Source organism: Phalangium opilio, unplaced genomic scaffold (assembly GCF_054372755.1).
Source record: "Phalangium opilio isolate 3A_F unplaced genomic scaffold, DU_Popi_V2 ptg000031l_1, whole genome shotgun sequence".
Taxonomy (NCBI): Eukaryota; Metazoa; Arthropoda; class Arachnida; order Opiliones; family Phalangiidae; genus Phalangium; species Phalangium opilio.
The window spans coordinates 6,492,129-6,510,346 of record NW_028324158.1 but is presented as its reverse complement, the minus strand read 5'-3'; the positions used below and the strand labels follow the sequence as shown (position 1 = coordinate 6,510,346).

The 18,218-nt window shown below is 35.2% G+C and overlaps 2 protein-coding genes across 5 annotated transcripts in view; one reads left to right on the top strand and one right to left on the bottom strand.

Annotated features, from left to right (window-relative positions):
- LOC149690273 (nose resistant to fluoxetine protein 6-like) overlaps positions 1-16,444 on the bottom strand; it is a 28,049-nt gene extending 11,605 nt beyond the window's left edge. The window contains exons 1-11 of the mRNA XM_089870499.1: positions 16,204-16,444; positions 14,863-15,098; positions 14,601-14,715; positions 14,442-14,532; positions 13,974-14,251; positions 13,802-13,895; positions 13,076-13,171; positions 12,854-13,019; positions 11,130-11,316; positions 10,051-10,193; positions 9,803-9,972 (exon numbers count right to left, since the gene is read on the bottom strand). Coding sequence (XP_089726625.1) covers positions 9,803-9,972; positions 10,051-10,193; positions 11,130-11,316; positions 12,854-13,019; positions 13,076-13,171; positions 13,802-13,895; positions 13,974-14,251; positions 14,442-14,532; positions 14,601-14,715; positions 14,863-15,098; positions 16,204-16,444 — 1,817 coding nt within the window. The remainder of the gene's footprint in view (positions 1-9,802; positions 9,973-10,050; positions 10,194-11,129; positions 11,317-12,853; positions 13,020-13,075; positions 13,172-13,801; positions 13,896-13,973; positions 14,252-14,441; positions 14,533-14,600; positions 14,716-14,862; positions 15,099-16,203) is intronic.
- Positions 1-18,218, top strand: part of LOC149690257 (nose resistant to fluoxetine protein 6-like) — a 204,074-nt gene that overhangs the window by 38,462 nt on the left and 147,394 nt on the right. The window lies entirely within an intron of this gene.

The window sequence follows — 18,218 nt, the reverse complement described above, 5'->3', positions numbered from 1 at the left end:
GTATTTACTTCAGTCCGACTCACAGTCCAGTATAGAGCCCCTCCCTCCAACAAGTAACGAAAAGTTTAAATTAATCTTATTGGCTCACTTAAACTACGTTTTGATGACGTTGCTGACGGGGACGGCGAAAAATACGCAATTCCATTTTACCTCTGTCGCTATGACCCGCCTCTTCTTTCATACTCCTCCGTCCCGTGGAAGGGGATCCGGGACTTTGACGCGCTCCCAGATTACTCCGTTCTCCATTCCTACTTCTAAAATTAAATCTATCCCTGGATAAACATATGTTTCAACATATTTATAAACTTACACTTTCATTCATTTAAAGGGATACGTCGGGCCAAAATTGTTTTCTATTTTTAATCGAAAGAGTGTATAAAATAATGAATATATTAATTGGAAGACGGTTTCTATCTACAATATTAAAGAAGATACGAGCAATTCCGTAATGGATGGCACTAACGAATCAGTCAGGTGGTACTAGGCGTCCAATAGGAGAAATTCCCAGTGCTTTACGGAGAATCCTAACGCGTAGTCTCCATTAGACGCCATAACGGAAACTTAGTTGCTTGTATCGTCTTTAATATTGTAGATAGAAACATAGAAACTGGGTTCCAATTGATATGTTCAATATTTTATAAAAAAGAAAACAAAATTCTAGCCCGGCGTATCGCTTTAACAATAGTAAAGTAATAAATCAAAAATGAAGTAAAAGCGAGTAAAAGTGACTGGCTTTTCATTTTTTACTTGATCCAGCCGAATTCGTAATTTATAAATACGTAGGCATAAAAACGAACAGAACATTTTAGCCAATGACCTTTTGCGTCAGAAGTTGAGTAGTCAAGGTTCCTCTCTATAATTAAGTGTTATAAACCTTTCCAAACGTGTCTTAAGGCGCGTTTTCAAGCATGTTTTTTTTTATTTTATCTAAAATTAACCTTTCACGTCAAAAGTAGCAGCCAAATGCCGAAGCAAAACGTCTAGGTGTTTTCACCTTTTCAATCTTCAAACCTTCGAGAAGCAGACATCTAAATAAGTGCGATATTTTTGCTTCTTATTTGTTTTCTTTAAGCTTTTGCAGCTCAAAGTAAAAGCAATTTAGTTACGCCATCTTTAGTAAATTTTTCAATTTTATTCATTTGAAGCTTGTTTGAAAACGATCCGAATTTCAGATTTTCTGTTTTAATTTTTTTGAAGATTTTTTTGTCTTCGAAAAGGCGTTAAAAGTTCTAAAAACATCCATAGCCAAAAGCTTGGAAAAAGTTGATTGAAAACGGGACTTTACCTGCATATCAAAATATTTCACTATTAATTTCCCTTCTGACTAGTGACTACAGTGGAATTTTTTTATTGGGTTTTGTTTTTTTCTTGTATAATGTTACTTGACATTAAGATACTGGCTCTTGGTAACTTTGCTAGTGCTGTCAAATACCCATGTACCGGCCATTGAAATGTGTTTACGAGTTTAATTCTATTAAAAGAACAGGTTTCATGAAATATCCATGTTTTAGTTGAGACGCAACGTGACTTTGTTTTTGACTTCGAACGTCAAAATACCCATCGTAAATTATCTTTATTATACGTTATAGGTAATTTTTTTAGTTACATTTTGAAATTTAAATACCGTAATATCTAGTAGTATACAGCAAGAAGGGGATAATAGAAGAATGAAGACACTCTGTACCCTCTTAATACTTTAGTTGTGTAACATGATTCTTCCCAGGCTCCTGCACCTTTTTATTTCCTCTCCCGCTCATCAAACTTCAGATGGGTAACTATCGCACCGTGCTAGGGTGAATTCTATATTTGTTTGGTACTAAATCCTCGGCAATCAACCCACAAACCTTGATAGTCTTGACGTGGGACAAAAACGCACAAGCGCATGCATGCGCCTTGGCAAATAGTTAAACGCTAATAGAGTAACGATGAAGGAACTATTTATCGCGTATGTGATTCGGTTTAGTAACCTTGCTATAATAAATGTTGGGAAGAATCATGTTACAATTACCCTCGCTTTGTGGTACACTTCTCTTGAAGAGAAGCATTATATACTTCTGGTATAATCCATTGCTATTAGTATATACATGTATATATGTTCACTTTATGGTGGGTCAATTTTAAAAAAAACCAAGTTTCCATGGCTACTTCCATACCAGATTTCATCAAAATCGGTTCGACGGTTTAGAAGTGAAAACGTAACACAGACAGACAGAGTTACTTTTATAATATTACCATTAATGGGTTTTTAAGGATTTAAAACACCGTTTTCTGGGTTTTTTGATGATTCATCGAAAATTATTATGCAAAAAGTGTTTTGGTAATTTAGCTCAATTTATTTCAAAGATACTGTAAAAAGAACTTCCTTCTCTATAACATCTTATTGGTATAACCGAGCTTCTTTTTTAATGCCCCTTAACTGATGATCTTTGCGCTTTCACATTCGTGCTCTGGCTTGGTTTAGGACACTTAAAATCTTCCCCAGGGGTTTTTTGAGGTTTGTTAGCTCTTTGTAGATTGATCTGGACCCGGGAAAACCATCCCGGGTTAACGAATTGGAAGGGTTAATTCAAGGACACTCCACTTAAATTTCTTAAAAGACGTTTGATAGCACACGTAATGCCAAAAGTATAACGTCCACACTGACTGATAATCTACGCCCAATTCAAACCGCTTTAAGTTGTAGAAGGCTAAAAAATTGCCTACTCGCTCTGCGTCTAGCCGCTCTAGCGAGGGAATACATAGTTTTCAGGCTAGGATGAACAATACTATTTTGCACAAAGAGGCCATACTTGGTGGACAAAATATTCTGCATTTTTTTGTCCTCCCAGTAGCCTGCTCTCCTTGTGTAAATGGTATGAATCCTCCTAGCCTGAAAACTGTGTTAATTAATTAAACCTTTAACGAAGATAAGTATTTTTTTTTTTTCAAAAATTTATGTTTTATAATCTTGTCTTTAAATCTGCAAATTTTAATATCTGTTACTTCAACGAATCTATTTGGAATATCTTTGACTTTTTCATGGCTTTGTCTATGGAAAAACCAGTTTTTATAAATGGATTTTGGGATTTGAATATGCAGCCATCTTTAAAATGGCGGATACAATCGTAACTGAAATCGTGCTCTTTACTATATACTAGAAAGAAGCGATCTAGTTTACTAGGGAGAAAGTATAAGAACTTGCCTAAGTATTCGCGCGCCATAGTACCAGTCCCCCTTTCAAAATACAAGGGGGGCGTAAAAGGAGGCCGGGCTATTTCGCCTCTCCTCTGTCGGAAAATACGTTATTTTCGTCATTCGCGTCGCGCTGACGTGAGTTTTAAAGAACCAATGATATGCTGGTTGTAATTTAGAGGCGGGGATTAACTCTGGATCTACGTTTGGACTGGAGATAAAGCTAGAAATGTGGCGAATTTATACCTTCTCCCTAGTAAACTAGATATCACTTCTTGATACTAGTAAAGCGGCAAATATTCTGAAAAGGCAAACTAACTTCGTACGAAAAATCATTTTAATAATCTTAATGGCTTTAAACATTATAACTGTAATAAGGTCCATATACTTTAAAAATTGGCTCCATAACGGCTCGTTAAGTTTTAAGAAATATAATTCCATGTCATTTTGGGGTGGTTTTTTTGTTTCAATTGTAAAGTTTCGCCTTTCGAGTTTCGAGACAAAAGTAATTTAACTGAATTACCTCGAGAATTTTACCAGGGCCGCGTGTTACTTCCTCTATGACCCGGACAAAATAGAATGATGTATTAGAAGCGGATAATAGCGTATATTCATAAGATACGTTCCATAAGTTTGTCACTCACTGGTTACAAACTGGAGCTTGTCATGGAGTGACGTAGGTCATAGATTCGAGGTAAAGCGACGCCTGGTGAGGCGTTGTTCATGGACAAAGCCATACTGTTAAAGGCTTAGTACAGACTAAATAAGAGAAGATGTACTGCAAAACTTATGGAGTGTAGTCAATTCTCGCTTGTCGTTCTCGAATTAGCTCGAGCTGTAAGTCTCTAGCATTACTTAGTTTAGGTAGTGTCATACTTATGGAACATATCATATAAACTTATGGTATGTTGAATATAAGGCTGCATTTATTTACTCGTGATATTTTGCGTTTACTTTAACTAGAACTATGACGCACATACACGCGATAAAATGAAAGGTTTTGATAACTGAAACAAAACAGCGAGGTAATTACGCGGAAGGACCTACATGTAGAATATATAAATTTAGTGTAATATTGCTAACTATTACTTCAATTCTACAGGGCCGGTAGGCCTTTGTGGATATGACCTGACAGTACCCTTCCGTATTGTTAAATGAAAAAAAATCACATCTTTCCACAAAATTTCCCATAGAAATAACATGAGGTTTTTCGTTCAAGTACTTAAAAACTACATCGAAGTTACTTTTCGGAATACTCAGGGTGTGCCTTAACCAAGTTTATTAGACTGATTTAGGCAAAATTTCAGAACAGGGTTAAAGGATAGCGAGTCTGTATACCTCTTTTGAAATTGTGCACACAATCTTATTAAATGCCCCTTCTCTAATAATAATACATTGTAGATAGACACAAAAACTTCCAATTAGAAATATTATTTAGAATGAAACAAAACCTTTCCTTTAAATTTATTTACAAAATATTTTATTCTAAAATTCGACCAATGATGAAAATAATATTCCAAGTCTGATATGAGAAACCTGAACCCAATTTAGCAAATTATGTTGAAATTTGAAATGTTTAATCTAATATTAATGTGAGTTTAAACCTTGTAACAATTTTAAGAAAATGTAATCCAAATCGGAATCATTTGATCGCGACTGGATGACTTATTGAAAGTTTTATCTGATGGGGCTACCTTAAACTGATCCTGGTTTGGTTTGCATTTAATCATTTTAACAATGTCAAGGGTAAGGTCAAGGTTAGAGCTAATATGAATTATTGTACCCTACATATATCCCATTTTATCAGTCTAATTTCTTAGACAGTTTACCAACACGATTATTGTATCCACTTAAAAAACCGAGTCTACCATTTTCTCGTTAAGTATAATTAGATATTTTCAGGGTTGCCATGGTGCTTATTTGCTTTTAGTTATACATTTCTCATACTTCGAAAAGCACCTCGTAACCAAAAAAATTTCATTGTTAAATTCAAAACGTGATTGACATTGAGATAGTTGAATTGTTTTCAAGGTTATTAAGATATCGTAATATATGACCTCTAAAATATTTTTAAACGAAATGGAAAAGAATTAGGAAATGCTCATCAAACCCGGCAATACGGTTATATACTTTTATAATAAAACCCTTTTGCGATCATGGACTAACAAAATATATAAATCTAGGACATGACTCTAGAGATGCTTCAGTGAATTTTCCAACAGAGTTTCAACTAGGAGTTACGATCCTAATGGGAGGCCAGGAGACCTTGAAGGAGGAGTGGGTACACCCATATCTATAACCAAAAACGGATTTATGTTCTGTATATAGCAATTTCGAAAAAACAATTTAACCACGAAAATAGAGATAAGAATGACATTTTCGATCTCTAGAAGTCGCTATGTACAGAATTTGTGGGTGGAGTCAAAATATAAGCAGACGAAGTTTCTCAATAGAGTATGCGAGGATGGTACTAGAGGCTAAAGCTACGATCCGACGTTCTTAGTACATAAATCCGTTTTTGCTATAACTTTGTAGTCCTCCCAACATGCTCAGCGTTTCGGTAGGGTCGACCAGTAGGAAAACGTCCAGGATGCCCCTGTGTCTTAAAAATAGAAGCTAATTCTCATACAAATACAATGGCGCTACGCGGCAGCACCTAACAATCGCCTACTGCATGCGCAAGGTACTCTGGGAAACTTTCATTGCCGCAGATAAACCATCATCATTGCTGCTCCATCTTAAGGTCTCTTTTCTCCCTATTATTGTGTAACGAACGTGGAGATGAACACTCGAATAGTAGAGGCAGCTGGATCTTTTATTGATCCATGTTCCAATTAAAGTTATGGAGAAAATTTGAAAAACACTTTCTTTTTCTGAAATCTTTTCAACCCCGAAAAACAAGAAAAAAAATCAAATCACTTTGGTTTTAAAATCCTAATCACGTCTTTGTTCCAAATAATTTCGAAATAATAAAGTGGGGGGAAAACCGTATTTAAAACAGGTATAGATTTAGGCCCTGATTATTTCAAGCGCAGCGTTGCGGCTTCATTGGAAAAAATTCCCTTAACTTGTTTATTAACAATTTATCAATTTTGAGTAGTTAATAGTGTTGGTAAAATTACCCAGAAATTCTCAGGGCCTATGTATAAAATGAATCAAGATTCCGTTTTAATTACACTGTTTTTTATACTTTATACTTAAACGGAAGTCCTTTCCTCGATCCGCAGTTCAATGGCATTTTGCTTATCGCGCCGCTTACGCTAAACGTACGTGATTCTGTGAATAACATTCACTCGGAAAACCTTACTAACTTTTAACTTATATGTCGATTATGATGTGGAAAGGTTGTTATAAGTGAATTGATGGAATAATATTACATCTTGCTGTCATAAAAGAGGGGTCATTTTTAAAATCAATTTTTGAATCGCGTAACGTCCGGTTTTAGACATGGTTAGATTTCAAGGATTTTCACATCATAATTTCTTGTGATTTTCCCATTGATTTTACGTTGTTTTTCTCGTGGATTTCCCGTTTTTTCTCCATGGATTTCACGGTATTTTTCTTGTGGATTTCACGGTATTTTTCTTGTGGATTTCACTTTTTTTCCCCATGGATTTCACGTTATTTTTCTCGTAGATTCTACCTTATTTTTCTCGTAGATTCTACCTTATTTTTCTCGTAGATTCTACCTTATTTTTCCCATGGATTTAACGTTATTTTTTCCTATGGATTTGACGTTATTTTTCCCTTGGATTTGACGTTATTTTTTCTCATGGATTTAACGTTATTTTTCCCCATGGATTTTACGTTATTTTCCCCCATAGATTTCACATTATTTTCCCCCATGTATTTTACGTTATTTTTTCCATGGATTTTACGTTAGTTTTCCCGTGAATTTCCTAGCTTTCACGAGATTATAAAAAAATCATATTATTTTCCTTTACTTCATGACATCACTTATTTTAAAGATTTCAAGGTATTCCACCTATATAAATTTGAAAAATATCATGGAATTTCAAAAATAATTAGAGACTTTATACGTGATGAAGCCTTAGGGGCTTAAAAACAACCTTAGCTACAACTGTAGCTAAGTTAATTATAATAATAATAAACATAAACACAAATAGGAAACCATACAGCTTTGTTAAATGCTCTGCCCCGCAAATGGATCAATCAGCACATTAAAAAAATATATAAACTTGATCGTTTCATAGCCCTTAAAACATTGAGGTATTTAAAGCGAAACTGAAATGGAAGTCCAAGTGTTTTTTGTTGGATCCTTTCTTGATTTTGCTGACGGGGACGGCGAAAAATACGTAATTCCTTTTTACCTCTGTCGCTATGACCCGCCTCTTCTTTCACACCCCCTCCGTCCCGTGGAAGGGGGTCCGGGACTTTGACGCGCACCCAGATTACTCTGTTCACCATTCCTACTTCTAAAATTAAATCTATCCCTGGTATTATAATGAAAATCTATTTATTTTCCTTTTCACTTTCACTTTAAAGCATTATAATTAAATAACGAGTAACAATTAAAATTATTAAATGAAATACTTAAGGGCAAATGGTAAGAACCTCGATCTTTTGGGGTGGAGCAATATTTGGATACTATCAGAAGTGGTATGATTCTAGAAGTATTGAGCTAACCAAATTCTTCACTCGGCATTAGTGAAAAGACTTGATAAAACACAAACGGTTGGCCCTCTAGTGGCGGTTTCAGAATTTTTGCCTCCAAAACGTGAGACGCTCGCGGTGGTAGACGGCCGAACTAGATTCAAGGAGCCGGGTCCGTGTTCTGCGGCTTTAGGTTGAGGGGAAGGGGTTGGGAAATGTTTTTGGAACTCGGCCAATTTTTCTCTCTCTAGTTTTAGCGCGTGGGAAGCGGCATAAAATCTTCAAATTTGTTCACAAGTGCCAGGATCTATTACCAATGCTAGAGCCCTTCACTTCTAGTCTCATACCACTTCTGATACTATTCACTTAAGAAAAATCCTTCAGGGTATACCGGTTATGGCAACTTTTATTCCGAACTTAATTCTTTCCTTTTAAAACTTAAAAACCTAAGTGACTATCGCCATCCTTTGATCAAAATACGTACTTTAGTAATTTATAAACTTAACTTTAATCATAGTTTAATTATTTTTAATTGCGCTTAATTAAGTTCGTAAATCATTAAACGCGATATGAAACGTGATTAAACTATATTCAATCTTTTGATACTTTAGATACCAAATTTCAATAGTGTCACTATATAGTGAATTCATTTTTTTTAAGCATGGGCGAATACCAGTTTTTGACTGTCGAGACGAATATCGAATAGTGAAAAATTTTCTTATCGAATACCGAGACGAATAGTTGTTTGTTAACCGAATATCGAATAATTAGGCTTAACTTAAAATTGCCCTTATCGAATAGTTATCGAATAGTCAGAAATAGAAGGATTAAAAAAATGTCTAAGTGGCCAATGAAAAGCGTGGGAAAAAAAGAAGAAAAAAAAACGGTCCACAGACAAACTTTCACACGCTATAGACTAGTAGCACTTCAGGCCTATTTTCCCATAGAAACTTATACATTAAAAAGTGTAACTGCCATTACTTTTTTAAAACATTTTGAGGGTTAATATTTTTGTTTTCTCGAATAGTTAATCGAATATTTAACGAATAGTTAATCGAATATTTAACGAATAGTTGGTCGAATATTTAACGAATAGTAGGCCCGAATAGTAAAATTCACTATTCGATATTCGTTCCAATACCCGAAATGGGGATTATCGAATATCGAGACGGTTATTCGTCTCGATATTCGATCGAGTTATTCGTGTTACTCGAGTATTCGCCCATGCTTAATTTTTTTGTAATTTTTATTTAAAATTCCAATGTTGAATTCTTCAATGTAAAATCTAGAAAATCATATTTTTTTTGGAGTATTTTACGGATGACCCCTTAAATTTAATTAAGAAACTGAAAGGTAATGATTTCTAAATTAATTAAGGGGTCATCCCTGAAACAATCAAATCATAACTCGAAAACAGTGGCCCGGAGGGCAAAATGTCATAGAAGTTACATTTTAGTCTCAAAATTTGCCAAAGAACATTCCCCTTAATATTAACAGAAATACTCGTTAAAATAAAACTCCTGACCTTTTTGACCTAATCCTTTTGACCCATTTTTTTAAATCCCTAAATTATTAAGCTTTTCCTTGACCTATTGCAACTCATTTAATTGTCCATCCAAATTTATATTTATTAAAAAAATTTTATTATCAAACAACAAATCTACAAATATTTATGTTCTTTTATGTATAACCACAAAGCGATATCTAGTTTACTAGGGAGAAAATATGAATTCACCACATTTCCAGCTTTATCTCCAGTCCAAACGTAGGTCCGGAGTTAATCCCCGCCTCTAAATTACAACCAGCATCTCATTGGTTCTTGAAAACTCACGTTAGCGCGACGCGAATGACGAAAATTTCGTATTTTCCGACTGAGGAGAGGAAAAATAGCCAGACCTCCTTTTATGCCCCCCCTTGTATTTTGAAAGGGGGACTGGGACTATGGCGCGCGAATACTTCTCCCTAATAAACTAGATATCACTTCTTGTTATAATCACATATTGTTTATGTTATTTACAATTTGGACTCTTCTTTACCATTTTCCGTCTTTTTCTCCCTTGGTTTGCTCATTCCAAGAATATTATCCCATAGAATTTTTTCCAATTCTGAAATTGGAGCTTCGAAAATTATTCTCATGACAAAAGCTCCGGCAAATGTTAGTCCAATACAACCAACGCAGAGATAAACCTTTAATTTGCCCACACAAATAAAATTAAATTAAAAATTTCTGTTGAAATAATTGCCTAATTAATTATCTGATCTTACCAAAAGATGATCGGCTATATCCATGACTCCAAGGGTTGAACCGAAAATGTAGGTTACGAAGAGAACGTGTAATAGATATACTAAATATGTTAGACGATTTAGAGCCAGAAATCCTTTCCATGATAATATATCATTTATCCAACCTGTGACAATATATTACATATTTTTACAAAAATACTGCATTATTAGTGGTTACAGGGAGCTCAGCGGTCCTATAATTCGTATAAAATCCTATATTTTTGAACCCGTCCGATATTATAACATAATTTCATGAAAGGTCCGATAATGTCCTATATTTTTGACTTAGTCGGAAGTTTTCATATAGTTTAGCATATTAGAACTATATAGTTCTATGCTTTCCAATAAAAACACATTTTTTCTCCAAAATTTTCCTATAAAAACACATTTTTTTCCTATATTTTCCTATAAAAACAGTTTTTTGTCCTATGTTTTCCTATAAAGACATTTTTTGCTCCTATATTTTCCTATAAAACACATTTTTTCTCCTATAAAATCCCATAAAACACATTTTTTCTCCTATAAAATCCCATAAAACACATTTTTTCTCCTATAAAATCCCATAAAACACATTTTTTCTCCAATATTTTCCTATAAAAACACATTTTTTTACTATATTTTCCTATAAAAACTGTTTTTTCTCCTATGTTTTCCTATAAAGTAATTTTTTTCTCCTATATTTTCCTATAAAACACATTTTTTCTCCTATAAAATCCCATAAAACACATTTTTTTTATCCTATAAAATCCCATTAAAACACATTCTTTCTCCCATATTTTCAATAAAACACATTTTTTCTCCCATATTTTCTATAAAACACATTTTTTCTCCTATAAAATCCCATAAACACATTTTTTTATCCTATAAAATCCCATTAAAACACATTTTTTTATCCTATAAAATCCTATAAAAGCACATTTTTTTATCCTATAAAATCCTATAAAAGCACATTTTTCTCTCCTATAAAATCCTCTAATTCCGTGGAAAGAACTCCTATTTTTCCTATAAGGAATTTAAATTTAGGCTGGACTCCCTGCTGCCGTATTAGGTGTTCAACTTACCTCCGTTCTTAGTGGCACATAGAAAGGTCATAATAGCAAGCCCAATACCCCATATTGCCCTATAAAATGAAGCGAAAACGAAGGTCTCAACTGAAGTAGGTAGACTATCGTGAGTGAAGGCATCGCCGGAAAATACAGCCGCGAATAATATTGCTAGGAAGGTAGGATAACTCGCCAAAACTAGCCACTGAAAAATACAGTACAATTATATCATTATTAAACCAGGGATAGATTTAATTTTAGAAGTAGGAATGGAGAACAGAGTAATGTGGGCGCGCGTCAAAGTCCCGGACCCCTTCCTCGGGACGGGGGGGGGTATGAAAGAATAGGCGGGTCATAGCGACAGAGGTAAAAAGGAATTACGTATTTTTCGCCGTCCCGTCAGCAACGTCATTAAAACCTAGCTGGTTTAAGTGAGCCAATAAGATAATTTAAACTTTTTGTTACGTGTTGGAGGGAGGGGCTCTATACTGGGCTATGAGTCGGACTGAAGTAAATTCTAACCGTTCTCCATTCCTACTTCTAAAATTACATCTATCCCTGATTAGGATTAAACCTAATATTGAAATTAACTTTAGTTAGAAAATTAATTACCTTTGGGAATTTAATCGTGTCCCGGTATCGGGCAAAGTATATGCCAACAAGCATGCCCAAAATGTAAACACTGACGTGGTTATGAGGCAGTGTATGTCCGTAAAAGAACACGTCAAAAACTAACCTAAAATAAGAGTGCACAAATAAACAATGCTCTAGTTAGTTTTGATTAAAGAAACATGAATACATTTTTATCATAAGTTCATAAGATATGTTCCATAAGTTTGTCACTGATTATTGAGAACTTCTCATGAAGTGACGTAGGTCATAGATTCGAGGTAAAGCGACGTCTCGTGAGGCGCGGTCAAAGGCTTAGTACAGACTAAATAGGAGAGAAGTCCTGCAAAATTAACCGAGCGTAGGACTTCAATTCTCGCTTGTCGTTCTCGAACTAGCTCAGCTGTAAGTCTCTAGCATTATGAAGTATAGGCAGTGTCATACTTATGGAACATATCTTATAAACTTATGCTTGTATCAATTACTCTCTGTCTGGTGCGCCGAGTAAAAACACTGGTGTTAAATGTTCAAAACACATAAGCGCTCCTGATAAAATCATGGATAAGGTGAAAAGTACACCCATAATGATGAAAGCCGCTTTTGGTTTTCTGAATTTAAATGTTTTTTCTTAATTATTAGCTAGTTCTTTTTCATTATATTTTAGTACAAATTTATTACCTGAAAAATATTACTAGTAATATAATAGCCATGAAGAAGAATTGCACATCAGCTGCAATATACCAGATACTGACCATAGGCTATGAAATAAAAATTATAATCCTGGATTTCTGAAGGTGTGACCATAATCTGTCTAATCATAAGAGTATCATAGTTTTCATAAGTATAGGTCGAAATAGGATTTGCTACTACAAACACGCGAGTTTAAAGTTGCGTTTCCCTTTTAGTTACATTGACGAGGCTTATTCCGATACCATAGTCTACTAATACGAACGTTCTCGTGACGTCACACCCTCCTATCTCTTACCTCGGTTTTCGCATAGAATTAAGGCTACCCGTAGCTCCTCCCTCTCTCAGTACAACTCTATATGTCCCCACTGCAGACTCATACTAGTGTATTATTGGCTTATGGTCGGTCATTTTTGAATTTCAACTATTTATTCGGAAGTTCTTACCATATCGTGAAACTTAAGAAAGTTGCTGACTGAAATGAGAACCGTCCACCAGTTTTTTCTCGTTGGTTCTAGTAGAGCGTGTGTTTCGTTTTTCCATACTGGACCCTCGTTTAACAATGGTAGAATGACCACAAGACCCAAAGTCATCATGGCAGATGGTATAAGTCTAAAGTAACGCAGTTCTTAATGTCTTGCATTTAAAATATTGAAGACATTAAATACCTCCATAATCTTCTGACTATCATTATTGGGATGTTGAAAGCTCTCATGCCCTTCTTGTCCACTAACGATACAACTTGATAAGTTACTAAAATCCCCCTACAAAAACGATTAATTTTGATCAATTTTACTCTGTGTTACCTTGCAATGTACCGGTGTCATTCTATATCATTATTTACTGTGGTTTTCATTACAAGCCAAAATTTAAGGAAATTAAATTGCAGAACTTTTAAACCTCTAAGGAGTTGCACGTTTACTTTAGTTTCTTCAGTGAGCACTTATGAGAAAGAGAGACCAAATTCTCCTTCAGTCACCCCCTCTTTTGAAAACCGGTACCAAGCTGTGGCTCGGTATCAGAGTTCGGCACATGCGCAATCGGCGCAACAGACGAAAACAATCAGAGAAGTTTGTTTACGGCCAGTATTACGGCCGAGACTACAGTTAACAACACTGATCCTCTAACCGTCTTTTCGTATTTACCCTCTTTTTGAATTTCCTTCTTAACAGATCACGTGACGTCTTCCTCATCGGCTGTGCGCCGAGGTAGGTGCGCGTGAGAGAGATATCTGTCTGTGCCGTTGTATTTACCTTCCCCCTTCCCTCTTTGACACTCCTTCTTATACGTGCTCATTGGTTTCTTAATGTATGTAATACAGCGTGACACCGGGCAGCAAAAAGCTGGTATGTATTCATAACGTAATTAAACAAATGCGCACTAATTAATCTTACGTAATGAAGAAGAACGTATCAACTGATAATGAACCTGATGTGATAAGTTGAAAGGAAAATGTATGCGAATATTGGGCCGACCTTCGGGCTTCACCTGTAACAAAATATGAATTGATGAAAATAGTTTCCTCGTGTTGACGGTATTACGTTACAGCTTATTTAAATTAATTACGATATAATAGTGGATCCATTAGGGCGTAGACGTGAATGACAATGACCCATAACAACGAAATGGTTTTCATTCCATTTAAACAGGAAAATGTTTCGTCTTTGGGTCCGTTACTGGTGTCGAGGGTTTTGATTATGTTGGTCTTGATGGACAAAGCTTCCACCACCTTTTGTCTAGTGTTAGGGATAGATTTTTCGGAACTTTTCTCCTCATCTTTTCTTGGTAAAGTTTGAACTAGCGTTGCAGTTACGGTGACTAGTACGAAAATCGCGATGGTAATGCTGAAAAATTAATTAAAATCATTTTCAGTTCGAAATATTCTACATTTTTTTTAATGTTTTTGGTGGCGAGGGTTCTTCTCAATTTTTCAAAACTTTAAAAAGATACTTTAATAAGTAGTCGCAAATTTCTACCGATGATAAGTTCACGTTTTAGGACTTTAAGTGAATGGTATCGATAATTTCGACTTACAAAACTGCAATTTGGTCCGAGTCTAACTTTTTGGAATCCTGTTTAGTTTCGCAACTAAAGAGTTCATCATCGATATTCATCTGCTTTCCAACTGAGATCATTAAAATTATTATTTATTTTCCACGTGTTAAAATCTCAACTATAATAATTGAAACTCACTATAAGATGTGAAATTCTTTATGTCACCATTCGTACAGGCGGAGGGAACGCACAGTCCCAATTGAACAGCTACGTTGTGAAACGTACCACTTTGCGACAACAGATAGTTACCTACCTGTCCAAAATATGTCAGTGAGGTATGACTTCACTGATATGTTGCTGTTCACAAATTATGTAACTCATAATTTGATTCGAAAAATGGCAGTTTTTTGTTGCGGTTACGCAATTTGTGAACAGACCAAGTCAATTAGTTATAACTTACTTCGGTTTTAAGGGTTAAATTGTTGTATTCTTCTGGCTTGATCCATTGCAAGAATAATTTGGGTTTGGGACTTAGGGGAAGGCGCAAACGCAGGAGGCAATACTTTCCTCGGAAGGCTTCTAATTTGGGTATCCACGCGTCAGGCGCTATAATATTGACGCATTCCGAATAGGAACCGAAAGAGGACAGAGTGCCTTCCAATACGCCTGACACCGGCTTACCCGATGCGTCAAGCACTATATCGTAAAGAAATTTAATTTTATTCGTATTTTTTAACTAGTTCGGAATTAGGTCTAACGAATAAAACGAAGATTTCGCTCTATAGTCCCATTCATTTTTAATAGAATAGTGCCATCTATATCTATATAAATCAAAGTCCTGACTGACTGACTGACAGACTGACTGATAACGCCCAGCCCAAACCGCTTGCCCTAGAAGGCTGAAAATTTGCAGGAACGTTACTCATAAGTAGTAGGCGCGTACTTAGAAAGATTTTTCCATTCCGCCGCCATCTGAAAAAATGGCGCCCAGAAATGTAAAAACTCTTCTCTATGCAAGAAAGTCCGCGCGTTTCAACCAATTTCACAGATATTTAGTACACGGGTTTCCTTTAACCTATAGACGGGCTGAATAGTCTTTTGGGTTCGATTTGTTGCCATCTTTTTAAATGGCGGCCAAAAACTAAAAACCCTTCTTTATGGAATAATGTCCGCGTGACAAGTTATAAAAAATGTTTCGACGGGCTGACGAGCAACGCCGAGGCCTTTGCTCCTAGGGTGCTACAAAAATATTAGTCATCAGTAAAATCTACCCATTCTTTGTATCATTTTGATGGAAGTCCTTATTACACGCGAGCGACGCCGCGGGTAACAGCTAGTTAGTCTATAGAAAGAGCGTATAAAATAATATTTTAAATTGAATCCATGAAATAAATTTATAATAATAAAGAAGATACGCGCGTTTTACTTTTCTTATAAAAAACCTACGCGTTATTTAATGTGCAATTGAACTCTATTGGACGACGGTTTTGTCCAATACCATTTCATATCCACGACCGAGACACGCTTTAACTAACTTTTGCACCAATACTAATTTACTAAACCAACTGGAACCAAAATCGTCGCGTCTTATTTGCAACTCATTCTTTATAATTGTGTAAAATATGAATGCAGTCATAACAACAATTTGGTCTGTTATCGTTTCCCGAAATTTACACACTTTAGGACTAATTTTATTCCCTAGCCCTATTCAGTAGAATCAGTAGGTAGTATACTCAACTGCGCATGGCCCATAGTTCTCCTTTCTCCATTCCACTGATCAGTTTAAACACGGCCCTCGTACACATTGGACTGATATCCGCATCGGACCCGACTCGTACCAAATTTGGCATAATCGTTTTCGTCAACGACTTGGCCATTTCCATAACTTTCTTTTCCAACTGTTGCCATTTTTGAAACGCCGCTTCGGTACTGTTCTCTGTTTTGGCACGTATTTGGTCTTGGTACGCGCAATGATTGACGTTAATCAAGCATAGTAACGATATTAAACTTAGCGATAACAACGCGAGACTATGTCCTGCCATGGTTTTAGAAAACTGAATCGAAATACCGGCTATAAAAGAAATATACTTTTTTAGTTAGATTTATGGTTTAGATAAAAATGTTTACGTTTAATTTCACTCTTTTTGGCTTCGAGCAATTTTAAAATGGATAGTACGTTGGGTTATCTTTACAGAATGAGGGTATACTCGAGGTTTCAAGGTTAATTTGAACTAATTAGCATATACGGTTTTACCGAAGTATTTTATTTTCGAAAAAAAAAAAAAAAATACTATTTTCTCAATACGAAAGGTTAGTTGAAACCGATAGCTATTTTAGAACGGTAATGGATTATTATGAAGTTATCAAGAAACGTTTTAATAATTTTCTGTGGGATTTTGAGTCGTTGCATGCACGGCAGCGAGGGGCTAGTCATTCTTTAAAATTTTCTACACCTTATTACTGATTTCTGAATTTTTAAATTAATTCCGATGATTACTGAACGAATTCCTTTATTTCTGTGATTACGATTATTTTAGGTGATTTCCATAATCTTTACACTGATTTCCAGTTATTGCCGCAGATTACTTGTGATTCCTGTTTGAATTCCAATGAATTCCGGTGGTTTTTTTTGGTGAATGCCGTGATTACCACTGGGTTCTTGGTGAATTTCGATGAATGCCGTGATTATTTCAACCGATTATGATTTTTATTTCGGATTTTCGAATTCCTCGATTGGCTATGTGTGATTACCGAGATGATTGCAACAGATTACAAGTAAATCATGTGATTATTTCTGATTTTGTCAGTATTTCACGTGATTTCCAGTGATTATCGTAGACATCGGATTACCTTTGATTACCCACAAGAATAATTTTGATTATTGATGATTTTCTAAGAATTCTAGAAATCAAATAATCGATTTCTACGGTTTCGTACTCAAATGACTAACCCCTCGCACGGCAGGGAGCCCAGCGGTTCTATAATTCCTATAAAATCCTATATTTTTGAACCTGTTTTATTTTATCCTATAATTTCATGAAACATCCTATAATATCCTATATTTTTAACTTGGTCGAGTATAAGCCAATTATTACTTTGATAACTTCATATCGAATTTACTTCTAGTATGATATCTTTCAAATCCTTGATCTACACCTTTGCAACCAATAACTATTCAATCTGAAACTTCGTACAGTCTCAACTCACACCATAGGTATAAAGCCGCCACTTTTGGTTTTAAATGCCATTGAAATAACATGTCGCCCCGCATTGGCTACACTATCGTTTTAAAATGAAAAATCCATACGATTAAAAATGTTTTCGAACTTTGGCATTTTTAATTGAATCCGTGAATGGAATTTAATTTTATAAAGTGGGTCTCTCAGAAGGATAGATATAAGAGTATAGGACCAACACTTGGGGACACCCTAGATTGACTATCTGTTAAATAAATTTAACCGTGGATTATTTTTTTAATATATGTTATAGTTTGTGGTGTAGAATACTAATTCATATTCGAAAACAAGGTCTAAAACAGTGTTCTTTATCTGAATCATAAAATGTTATATTTTCTACTCAAAATGGATTTCAGCTAGCTCAGCTAGCTAATTGGACCCCCATGGAACAATCTGTACTTTCGGTTCTACCAGCCTTTTTGAAACACCCTGTATACCTTGCTTAAAAAATGGGTACTAGGATACTGAGTAGATAATAATTATGAACTTTGAAGCATTGAAAGTAGTCGTGCTCGTGTAGATGTGAACTTTTCTATTAGACTATTTTATGTATTTACAGGGTTATTCTGATAAATCTGCC